The following is a 12,374-nucleotide window of genomic DNA, read 5'->3' as shown; positions in this document are numbered from 1 at the left end:
TTTTACTAAATAATTAGCCCACATCACTGAGAGGTGTATAGCAGGTACTCTGATTTACACCTGCTGTGAAGTGGTCACACAACAGGTCTAGGCAGCACCACCATTGCCCAGAGATTAAAGTAAAGGGGACATGCTGAGCTCCCAGCACCAGCTCTCCACAGTGTCCCCATATGTCGCCTGGCTCGTTGCATCCCCGGTTCTTCCCGTCTTGATGTTATAACTGAAACTGTCTCTTCTGGCCACCTTACCCCAAACCCCTTTCCCTTATTACTTTACTCTTTACAAATGTTGTGATATGTCTCAGAGATACGGAAATGCACAGTAGTTCGTAAGCAGCCAAGGAAGCTGTTGCCCAGGTCATGTGGCTATGGCGGAGCCAGCTAGCAGTGAACCTGGCCTCCAGCACCCCTCTCCTTTCCCCAGAGGGTTGACGTGCCCTCCAACATGCAACCCCCAACCCCATGCAGCCTTCTGCTGCGTGTGGCTCTTCCACAGGTCATTAACATCAGCCCCCTGTGTGCACAACTGTCCTGCTTCAGGCATCTGCACCTCTGCTGCTTAGAAGGTTTTTAGACACATGCAAACATGGGGGTTCCTGCACCTGGGCCCTGTGCACACTCTCAGCAGCTCAGCCTCTCTCTGTGGCTCAGTTTTTTTTATTTTAGGTGAGGTCGAGCATGTTGTTTTTCTGTTTGGAAATAAGTAGCCCACGAGCCATTTTTAGCAACAGTGGGTACACTTTCATTCCCTTTTCTACTTACCCCCCCGCCACATACACACACATATGCACATGCTTTTCTCTCTGATTCTTGGACAGAGATGAGAATTGCCATCTGATGGGGTCTATGGGGCTGGTCCTCCCATATGGTCCTGGAGCTTACTCAGAGCATCTTGAGAGCTGCATGCTCAGGTTCCCGAAGCATAGGGCCTGGTCACGGGGTCGGGAATACCCCAGCTCCCCCTCCGTGGGCGGACTTCCATGTGTGGCCAGCCCCATCCTGAGACTGCCAGGGCTCCCCCTGCGAACACAGACATTCCTAACACATTGAGAGGCTGCCCCCAGGAACTGGGGGCCACGACCAGCCACTTCCTCACCACTCAGCCCTGGCGGTACAGATGTGGTCTGTGTGAGGGCTACTGAAATTCCTCCATGGCTGGGGTGAGGGGAGAGGGGTGTGGAAACAGCATGGGAGTTTCCTGAATACTGAAGGTGCATATACGGTATAGCCCAGAGCTGTGCAATAAATGTGAACATCTATGAGTTTATTTTATTTTATTTTTATAAATATTTTATTTATTTATCTGACACAGAGAGAAAGCGCAAAAGTAGGGGGAGCAGCAGGCAGAGGGAGGGGGAAAAGCAGACTCTCCCCTGAGCAGGGACCCCGATGCAGGGCTTAATCCCAGGACCCTGGGATCATGACCTGAGCTGAAGTCAGATGGGTCACTGCCACCCAGGTGCTCCGACAGCTTTATTTATAATTGCCCCAAACTGGAAACAACCCAGATGCCCTTGAACTGCTGAGCCAAGGAAACAGCCTCATTGTGCACCATCAAGAGCACAACTGCTGGTGTGTGAGGAGCACGTCAGGCCTCAAGCTGGCATCTCAGGGAGGGGAGCCGGGTGTGTGTGATTCCACTCATGTGATGTTTTGACAAAGGCAAAGCCATGAGGAGGAGTGATGAAGGCTGGTTGTGGTGGTTGCTGGAGGATAGGGTGGCAGCAACAGAGGGCAATGCCCTGGCTGGAAATGCGGGCTCTTCTCTCTGGCTCCCAGTGGGCTCCCAGGAGGTGCTCCATGCGTGGAGCCCGGTGCTCAGTGGGACCCTGTGGGTACTTCCACATGCTGCTGCTGCATCCTTCTGAGTCAGGGCCCTGGGAGCCAATTGACGCTGATGTCCTTGCAGGGCCACACCGCTCCATACAAAACTGTGTCTGCCCGTGCTGCTGTCCCTTCCACTGTCCTCCGGCTCCCAGCGGTGGCTTTCCAAGGAGTTTTTGAGAAGTATCCTGAAACCCTGGTGAGGGTGGTTCAGGTAGGTCACTCCTGCAGTAGCCCCTCTGGCCCAGGGCCTGGCGTACCAAGCATTTCTCACATGCCGCTGTGTCAGTCCTGAGTGTCACATGCCCAGGAAGGCACATCCTGGTGGGTGAGGAAGGACTAAGGTGGGTTTAGAAGGTTTTGTGATGTGTATTTTACAGTAAAAGTGAATATTCATGATCTCAGAGAGGTCTCCAGAACCCCCAGGAGCCCCCCAAAGAGTTCCTTTTCTATGATTAAGTTTCTGTATTGAAGCGATCTTAGATTTACCAAAAATCTACACAGTGATGCAGTTTCCTTATGCCCCTAAGGCTGACATCTCGGGGGACTGTGGTGAGTTGTCAGACCTGGGGCTTCGTTCCTGCGAGGGTCGTGATGGGGCTGGGGTGCCTGGAGGAGGCCCGGCCCGCACAACTGGCTGTTCCCCACCAGATCATCATGGTGCGGCTGCAGAGGGTCACCTTTCTGGCTCTGCACAACTACTTGGGCCTGACCACAGAGCTCTTCAACCCGGTAAGTGCGGCTTCTCACCCCCGTCCACATCACCGTGACACTGGGCCCGGAGAGGGGTGTGTGGGGCTGTGTTTCCTGCTCTGCCTTTTAGCCGATGCTTATGGATGAGTCAGGAGCTGAGAACCTGTCCTGTCTGAGATCTGGGGAATGAGGCTTCTCTGATGCCTATTCGAGGAAAGCCTGGGGTTGGCCTGAATGTGTCCCCTTGGGTCCCCTTGCTCCGTGAGCCTGCCTGCCCCTTTTCTGTTGCTCACCTGGCAGTGGAGGTGGTCACCTCCTGTCCCCTGGGGTCCCTCCTGCCGGCAGTCTGGCTGGTGGGGTTGAGCTTGTGGCTGTGAGAGCCAGAGCTGCTGTGAGCAGGAGATGAGACCCTTGTGGGCCCTGGTTGGAGAGGCCCTGGATACTGACCACTCATTACTGGAGTCAGTGTTGCACGTCTGTCTTCTCCCTACTTTAATGGGTTTTAGGTTTTATCATCTTCTTTTACTGGTATTTTAAGGCATATCCTTTTGTTTTCTACTTTACTTTTCATCTTAATGAAGAGTATTAAGCTTTCTGACAGTGCTGACCACCATTTAAACTTGATGGAATTGCCAGGATAAAGCAAGCTGGGCTTTTGGGAGCTTAAGCATATGGCTGGTATCTTTGCGGGTCACCAATCCTCTTGTTCCCCCAAGTGTGGCTGCTGGGAGTACTAGCCAAGGGGTGCCCCTAGAGTGCCTGCATCTTTCTCACACCCCAGGAGAGCCAGGCTGTCCACCTGCTGTCTGTGGCCAGCATGGCTGCTGGAAAGGCCAAGAGGCAGGCCTGCTGCAGCTCCGAGGATCGTCTGGAGAGGACCCTGTGGCCCCAGGAATCGTGCGACCCAGGTACTGCCCCTGAACTGGCCTCCAGCCTGAGGCCAGGCCCCTTTTCCTCCCCAGCTACTTCTCCCATCATCTCTGTGGGAGGACTGGGCTCCCGGGGAAAGCCATCCTGGAGCAGATTCCTCACTTCATGCTACCCTGAGCTCTTGAGAGAATCCTGGATCTGGGGAAAGAAACTGTCCATTGAGGTTTCTTGGCTACAAGTCACCTTCAGAGTGATGATGTCATGTGCAGTATGCTAGCAGGTGTGGGATCAGTTACCTGCTTGTTCACGAGCAGGCGGCTGATAGTGAACAATAGCCATGTGGCTCAGGGCCCCTCCTGGAAGGTTGTTTTTGGATTCCTTTTCCTGAGGAGCCAGTAGAGCCCTCAAGTATGCCAGGGTCATGCCAGGTGCATGGTGGCCACCTTGACCACAACAGTCACAGGGAAGGGGGCTTGCAAGGCTCCAGCCTAGTGGAGGACGCTGGTAGCAGGGGTGAGTCTGTTCAGAGAGAGCTAAGAGAGGCAGAGCAGGGCTGCGTCCAAGGCTGGCACTGGCCTGGGCAGGTGCGTGTGGGTATCGAGGTCTGTGCACCGTCGTGAGCACAGTGGCCTTCCGTTCCACTGGTCTCCTTCCATCAGATCGAGGGGGCGGCCGTGCAGCAGCCTCGGGGCCTCTGCTGAAAAGGAGCCAGTCCTCCCCACTGCCTTCTGTCCATGAAGAGATCCTGGACGAGCTCGGCAAGACCCAGCCAGGTGACCAGGCCCCTTTCACTCCACCAGGTAAGGCAGTGGGTGACCTGAGCTGGGAACACTAACAAGTCCAGAGGACCCTGTGCCCACACTCTGGCTCAATTTGATGCAGTGCTAAGCATCTTATTGCCCCGAGTACCCTGTGGGCTTCCCTCCACACGGTCCCTGTTCTCCTGTTATCTCGCATCTGTGTCCCGGGGGTCCACATCCCTGAGGCTGTACCCAGCTGCTGCAGGAGCCTCTCCTTTGTCCCCTGTGCTAGGCTGTGCCCACCAGCACACCACTGTGTCACATCCTCCACTGACATGGGTTTTCTAGGCCCTCTGGCCCCTCAGCTGCCACCAGGGTCGGCTTTCATTAGAGCAGAGCTCTCAGGGCGCCTGGGGGCTCAGTCGGTGGTGTCTGCCTTCAGCGCAGGTCATGATCCTGGGTCCTGCTCAGCGGGGGTCTGCTTCTCCCTCTCCCACTCCCCTAACTCTGCGCTCTCTCTCTCTCTCTCTCTCTCTCTCAAATCTTTTAAACTAAACTAAACAAAACAAAACAAAAGCAGAGCTCCAGGAGCTGACCGTGCCAGCTGGGGCACCTTCCTGCAGGGACCTGGTCCTGGCCTCTGTGTGCTGTAGCCTGGAAGGGCTCCCAGCACATCCTGGGGCAGCACAGGTGCTACCAGGGACTCTGGTGTCCAGCCCGCAGCCCATACAAACTAGCTCCTCCTTGTAACTTTCTGATTTTCCTCTTATATTAGTTAGAAAGTTCATTTTGTTTTCATTTGCGTTTTGTGAGTTACTGGCAAGTTTCATCATTTGGTGTATTTGAGAGCCGTTTGGGTTCCCTCTTCAAGAATTGTCTGTTTAGGGATGCTCAGCTGGCAGTCAGTAGAGTGTGTGGCTCTTGACCTAAGGTTGTGAGTTTGAGCCCCACATTGGATATGGAGCTTACTCTCAATAAATAGATAAATAAAAGTTGTCTGCTTATATTCTCTGCTCATTTCCTGTGGGGCTTCCTGACTCTGTCTTGTTGATTTGCATTAATTCTTTATATGCTCTAGATAGAGACTCTTCATCTGCTGTAATTGTTCAGGCGCCTTTTTCTGGTCTTCATCTGTCAGAAGACCCAGCCCCGGGGACTGTCGTGGAACAGGAACCTTGGTGTTCATTTACTGAAAACCGGCCATTGTGCACCTGTGGTCTGTGTGTGGCCCCTTCCTCCTTGTTCTGTCCTTGTTCACTGGGCTTTGAGCATATCCACAGTCTCCTCTGAGCTGTGTGGTTCCCCTTCCACACCAAGGGCTCCTTCGTTTGCCCTTCTCACTTGGATGTGTTCAAAATAGGAAGTTCAGCCTTTTCAGCCTTTTCTCACTTTGTATGGTGGTAATTTATGCAGTACCATTAACAAAACGATCTTTCATTTCCCTGTTGCCTAGTTTGGTGCCATCTTCATTTGACATCAAATTTCTGAATATACATATTTGTTTGTTTTTTGTAATAGCTTTCAGAGATATGATGCACATACATTAAGTTCACCTTTCTGAAGTGTCTGATTCATTAGTATAGTCACAAAATTGTGCCTTGATCACCACTATTTAATCCCAGAACAGGGCAGCCCCAGTGGCGCAACAGTTTAGCGCTGCCTGCAGCCCAGGGTGTGATCCTGGAGACCCTGGATCGAGTCCCACATCAGGCTCTCTGTATGATGCCTGCCTCTCCCTCTGCCTGTGTCTCTGCCTCTCTCTCTCTCTGTCTTTATGAATAAATACAAAATCTAAAAAAATTAAAATAAAAAAAAATCCCAGAACATTCTGTCAGCCAGTAGAGACACCGTACACGCCCATCAGCCATCACCCCTGCCCTGGCCCCAGGCAACTACTGATCTGTGTCTGTCTCCAGGATTTGCCTGTTCTGGATGTTTCATTACTTGGATTTCCTTTTAGGCATTTTTTGTCTTCTGCTGGGGTATTTGCCTATTTCTTCACTGATACCAAGTTGTTTTCAAATTTCATTGGCTTTTTATGGTTGTATAATATGAGTACGGAAGGTGTAAATTGCAAATGGGTTGTTTGATGACTTTTCATAAACTGAACTCAGCCGTGAGGCCAGCACCCAAATGCAGAAACCAGCCACCCCAGGTCCCGCCAGCAGTGATGTTGGACTCTGCCTCCTGTCCCTCCCTGAGCTCCAGCTGCTGGGCCGGGTTAGTCTGATTGCTTCTGCTCAACTTTGCGTCTGACGTGTGTTGTGTGAGCAACACACACCTGTTCTCCCTTGGGGGGTAAATTTATTGTGTGAGCACACTGCTTGTGCATTGTCTGTTGAGTACACATGGACATATTCCTATTGGAACCATCAGGTCGCGGAGGGCATGCTGTTGGCTCAGGAGGTGCTGGGCATGGTTTTCCAGGTGCTTCCCCATCCTCCGAGGGCTGCGCTGTCCCGTAGGTGGCCCCCAGCACAAGTCGCTGTGTACACTTAGATCCTGGCAGCTTGTCCTTGGTCCCCCTCACATTCTCTTGGCTTGTGCTTTGGGATGCAGACAGGCCACACCTGCCCGCTGTGATGTCCCCATTTCACCTTGGCCGCGCACTGTGGCCACACCCCATCCTCCTGTTGCTGCCTGAGCCCCAGTAACTCCTGCCTCCATGGGCAGTGCATTGCACTGTCTTTTGTCTGCTTTCCTTTTAGATCATCGTTAATCTAATTACAGATTAATAGGAATTCTTGGATCCTCCGTGGGCCCTCTGTGGGATATATGTATTGAGGATATTTTCTGCTCTTGCTTTTTACCCTCTTAGTGGTGCCTTTTGATGAATGGAAGTTTTTTTAATTTAATAGAGTTTAATTTATTTAATTTTTTCTTTTGTGTGGTTAATGCATTCTGTGTCTTATTTAGGAAATCTGCCTGTAAGAATTAACATTTTACCTTTCATGTTTATCTCTCTAGGATTGGGTCTTTTGTCTAAAGTGAGTATGGGTCACAATACACTTTTTTTCCACATGGCTTTTCAGCTCTCCTGCCATATATTTTTTTAAATGTGTTTAGCAAATGTTTTCAGATAAAAGCAGCTTACGTGACAGATAACTGAAAGCAACAGTGGTCCACATGTAATAAAGTCTGACTCTGGATTATCCAGTTCCACAAACATGCAGGACAGTCACCTACCTCTGGTCCACACAGATAATGCCTCTTACAGGACGTGTGTCTGCAAAGAGCAGAGGTCCTCCACAGTTTCAGTTTCAACAACTGCCTGTATGTAATATGTGATGTATGGAAACTGGTGATTAGAACAGCATTCTGTAGGACTGTGTAACCTTTACTGTATTAATCAGGGAGTGTGGTTGGGTTTGTTTTTTTTAATATAGTCTTGTTAATTTTTTATTATTATTATTTTTAAAATAGTTTATTTATTCATGAGAGACATAGAGAGAGAGAGAGAGAGAGAGAGAGAGAGGCAGAGACACAGGCAGAGGGAAAAGCAGGCTCCATGCAGGGAGCCAGATGTGGGACTCAATCTCGGGACTCCAGGATCACGCCCTGGGCCAAAGGCAGGCGCTAAACCGCTGAGCCACCCAGGGATCCCTGGGTTTTATTTTTAAAATAGACGTTGGTATCATAACACTTTAGCTTATGAATAATAATAAAACAATAATATGTTAGTAAAATACATAATATTATTATTTTATAATAATACAACAACATTATAGTAAATACAATGCACAGTATCTCAGGATTAAAAGTTGGTTTGGGGACTCCTGGCTGGCTCAGCCGATGGAGCATGTGACTCTTGATCTCAGGGTTGTGAGTTCAAGCCCCACACTAGGTGTAGAGATGGCTTAAAAATAAACTCTTAAAAGGGCCTCTGGGTGGCTCAGTGGTTGAGGGTCTGCCTTTGGCTTAGGGCGTGATCCTGAGGTCCGAGGATTGAGTCCCACATTGGGCTCCCCACAGGGAACCTGCTTCTCCCTCTGCCTGTGTCTGCCTCTCCCTGTGTCTCTCAGAAATAAATAAATAAATAAATAAATAAATAAATAAATAAATAAATAAATAAAACTAAATAAACAAAATCTTAAAAAAACTTTTTTTTTCATTTACAAAATAAAATAAAAATTGTTTGTGGGTCATAGAAGGATCTCCATGACATTACAGTGGCCCTGCACTGCAGTGATCTGAGTCCTCCCTCCCCAGGGCTGTGCTGCTTAGCCTCGGGGAGAGCTCAGCCAGCCCTCAGTGGGTGCCTATGGGTCCACGTGTCCAGGTGGGCCGGCGCAGTGTCCTGAATCTTCCCTCCATTTGTAGGGAGCACAGCAGGTGCTACCTCAGACCTGAAAATGGCGTGTGACCGTGCCAGAGTCCTGCTCCATGCAGAGGAGCACCCTGGAAGCACCATGGCCAGCAAGGTAGGCGGGGAGCCCCTCTCCCCTCTGGCTGTGCTCTCGGTAAGGACCCTTCCTCTGATCTCGCTGCCTGTGCTCCTCTCAAGTCCAAGAAGAATGTGATGGTGGCAGACGCCCCGTCTGCAGTCTTCCACTACTCAGAGGCTAACTCAGAGGAGACTGTCTCCAGCAGGAAGACAGATGCCATCTTCAGAGCTGCCAAGAAAGACCTTCTCACCCTAATGAAGCTGGATGTAAGTGGCCACGCTCCTGCCTGTCTGTGGCTAGGGTGCACAGGGAGACGTGCACAGTCTCTCTCCGGAGGGGCACATGGGTGATGACTGCCATAGACTGTCCTTCTAAGGACCTAGTCCTTTGGGCATGGTGTCCCAGGTCAGGGCCGCTGTGGCCCTTGCCTGGGGTGCACCTCCCTCTGGGGGTGCTGGGGATGGTGTCCCTGTGCTGGTGGCCTCGCAGACCCACTCCCTGGCCCTTGGTCAGCACGCCCCTGCCCTCCCCCGCGTGCTTGCAGGTGGCAGCAGGGGTGCCGTGCGTCCTGTGCCCTCTGCACACTTTTGGAAACCACCCAGGATGCCTTATTAGGGTTGAAAGTGATGGCTCTCCTGACCATCTTCATCATAGGCTCCTCTTTTCTTTATCCTTCTCCCCTCACATCTTTTTTTTTTTTTTTAAGATTTTATTCATTTATTCATGAGAGAGAGAGAGAGAGAGAGAGAGAGAGGCAGAGAGAGAAGCAGGCTCCATGCAAGGAGTCCGACGCAGGACTCAATACCGGGACTCCAGGATCACACCCTGGGCTGAAGGGAGGCGCCAAACTGCTGAACCACCCAGGGATCCCCTCCCCTCACATCTTGAAGAGTGGTGCATTCCTTGTACACAGAGGGTGGATGCCCATGGAGCCACCATGCCAGGCACCAAATTATTAGTGGGTCCCCAAACCTGTTGTGTGTCCTCTGTGGGAAGACCACTGCCTTGCGCCTGTGTGGACTTTCCATTTCTGCACATGACTCATCCTGTGTGTCCTCTGGACCCACTGCTCCTTGCTCGGTGTCTGTGTCCCAGAGGCTCCATCACTGCTGTGTCTGTCTTGGGCCAGCTAAGGAACGGCCATGTGTGTTCATCCCTTGTCCACCCTGTGCAGGGACATGCGTGCAGATAGATGTCTGTGTCCCGGGGGGGTTTGTCACCTCCTGCCCAGATCAGGGGCTCCAGTGGCCCTATGGGCATGACAGCAGTCAGGGTTTGCAAGCTTTTCCATTTCAGATAAATAAGGGCACAATGTTGAGTACGGCGTTTGGTTCTAATTACATTTTTTTTTCTAATTACATTTTCTTGATTCCTAGTAGGGCTGAGTGCCTTCCACGCTCCTGGGAGGCAGTGGGGCAGAGTGCCTTCTGCCCATTTTTCTGTCTCCCTTTTAGACTGTAAGGATTTCTTTATATTTTCTAAATAAGAGTCCTTTGTTCATGGTCTTGCACAGAATCTGCTCTGAGATTCGCCCTTTTTGCCTTCTGAATGGTACCTCTGGTAGACAGCTCTTCTTTGGGTTGAAGGGACCTACCAGTCTTTCCCTTCGTGGGCAGTGCTGCTTGTGCCTGGCTAAGAAACCGTTCCTTCACCTTCATAAAGATGTTTTCTATGTTGTTTAAAAGTCTTATCGCTTTCTGTATCTTGGGCTTTCAGGAGCTGGAGGTATGGACTCTGACTAAATATAGCTTGCTTGCAGATTCCCAGTCGGCCCAGCATCCTCTCTGGACAGTCCGTTCCCTGCAGGTCATGAGCTTGTCTGTCAGGTTCTCTGTCATGTTTTCTCACACTGCTTTCTGTGCCGCACACGGCAATGTAGTCTGCTCCTGAGTCCGCCCACCCTGCTCACAGGACCTTCCTGTCCAGCCCCACCCAGCCCCCGTCGGAAAGAGTGCTTTTCAAGAAGTTTTTGTCCTTTGAGCCAATGGCTCAGCACGGCCTCTGAAGGAGGAAAGCAAGCCCACAGCGGAAGTGTGCCTCTGCCCTGTGTCCCGAGGGGCCTGGGGGCTACAGCAGTACCTCCTGCTAGCAGGGTGGTGGGTGACGGATGGGGGGGGGGTGTACCCGCACGCTGTCCCCAGCTCAGTGCCCCCACGAGAAGTCGTGTGCTGCTCTTTTCTCCTTTGAAAATAATGTTTCTCTTGCTGCTTTTAAGATACTTTCTTTGTCTTTGATTTCTTGTATTTTCAGAACTGGGTGTGGATTTCTTTTTGTTTGTCTTGCATGAAACTCTTTGGGATTCTTCAGTCTGGGCCTCTGAATTCCTTTAGAAAAATATCAACATTTTCTCTTCAAATATTGCCTCTGCACATTCTCTCTTCTCCTTAAGAGACTCTCCTTTATCTTTTACATCTTACCCCTTTTTCTGTGTTTTCCATATTCCTGTAAGTCCTTAACCCTTGATGTACATGTTTTTATCGGGGTTCACATTCTCTTTCTAGCATCTTTTCTGCTGTTAAACCTGGGCATTGGGTTCTTAAGTTTGGCTGTTCCATTTTATAGTTCTAGAATGTCTACCTTTTTTTTTTTTTTTTTTTTTTTTTAATCTGTGGCCACTACTGAGTGGTGATGTGGAACATGGTATTGTCTCCACAGCCTGCAGGCGGGAAGGGCCTCGCACCACAGTCCACTCAGCCAGTCTTGGCATCTTATCAGCTGTATCACAAATGTTTTTTTTCCTCCACTTACTAAATTTTTTTTAACAGACTTGACTTTTTAGAATAGTTTTAGGTTCACAGCAGAATTGAGAAGAATGCGCAGATTTGTTTTACCCCCTGCCCCTGCCCCCGCCACATACAGCCTCTCCCGGTACTAACACTCCCTCCAGGTGGTGCGTTCATCACAGCAGAGGAACCTACAGTAATCAAGGTCCCTGGCATGACCTTAAGGCTCTCTTGGTGGTGTATTTTCTGTGGGTTTGGACGAACACGTGGTGACACGTGTCCTTGGGGACAGCTTCATGCAAGCAGTTCACAACCTTAAGAATCCTCTGCTCCACCTGTTCATCCTCCCAACCTATCTTCTGCTGTCTCCATAGTTTTGCCTTTTCCACGATGTTGTTGAATCACACGCTGTATCACCTTTTCACGTTGGCTTCCTTTACTTGCTGTTACTCATTGAAGGTTCCTTCATGTCTTCTCATGACCTGAGAGCTTGTTTCTTTTTAGCACTCAATAGCATTCCATTGTCTGGAATGAACCATGGTTTATTTATCCATTCACATATATCTTGGATGCTTCTAGGTTTTGACTATTTTATATATATATATTTTTTTTTTTAAAGATTTTATTTATTTATTCATGAGAGGCAGAGACACAAGCAGAGGGAGACGCAGACTCCATGCAGGGAGCCTAACACGGGACTCAATCCTGGGACTCTGGGATCACGCCCTTAGCTGAAGACAGATGCTTAACCTATAAAATATTATAAATATATAAAAATATATTTTTTATTCGTTTATTTTATTAATTTATTCAGGAGAGATACCGAGAGAGACAGAGAGAGAGGCAGAGACTCAGGCAGAGGGAGAAGCAGGCTCCATGCAGGGACCCCAATGTGGAACTCAATCCTGGGACTCCAGGATCATGCCCTGGGCCGAAGGCAGGCACTAAACTGCTGAGCCACCCAGGGATCCCAAGTTTTGGCCATTATAAATAAAGCTGCTCTACATGTGCACATGTGCCTGCATTGCCAACTCATTTGAGTAAATAGTGAGAGGTGCAAGGGCTGTATTTTATAATTAAAGTGTGTTTAGTTTTGCAAGAAGCCGCCAAACCATTTTCCAGAGTGGCTGCACCATGGTG

The 12,374-nt window shown here is 50.0% G+C and overlaps 1 protein-coding gene across 6 annotated transcripts in view; it reads left to right on the top strand.

Annotated features, from left to right (window-relative positions):
- PNPLA7 (patatin like domain 7, lysophospholipase) overlaps positions 1-12,374 on the top strand; it is a 64,677-nt gene that overhangs the window by 11,933 nt on the left and 40,370 nt on the right. For all 6 annotated transcript variants that reach the window (XM_072778879.1, XM_072778878.1, XM_072778883.1 and 3 more), the window contains 6 exons: positions 1,909-2,037; positions 2,475-2,555; positions 3,298-3,424; positions 4,046-4,186; positions 8,447-8,547; positions 8,631-8,777. In XM_072778879.1, the coding sequence (XP_072634980.1) occupies positions 1,909-2,037; positions 2,475-2,555; positions 3,298-3,424; positions 4,046-4,186; positions 8,447-8,547; positions 8,631-8,777 (726 nt within the window). The remainder of the gene's footprint in view (positions 1-1,908; positions 2,038-2,474; positions 2,556-3,297; positions 3,425-4,045; positions 4,187-8,446; positions 8,548-8,630; positions 8,778-12,374) is intronic.

This window comes from Canis lupus, chromosome 16 (assembly GCF_048164855.1).
Source record: "Canis lupus baileyi chromosome 16, mCanLup2.hap1, whole genome shotgun sequence".
NCBI lineage: Eukaryota > Metazoa > Chordata > Mammalia > Carnivora > Canidae > Canis > Canis lupus.
This window is presented reverse-complemented; position numbering and strand designations above follow the sequence as displayed.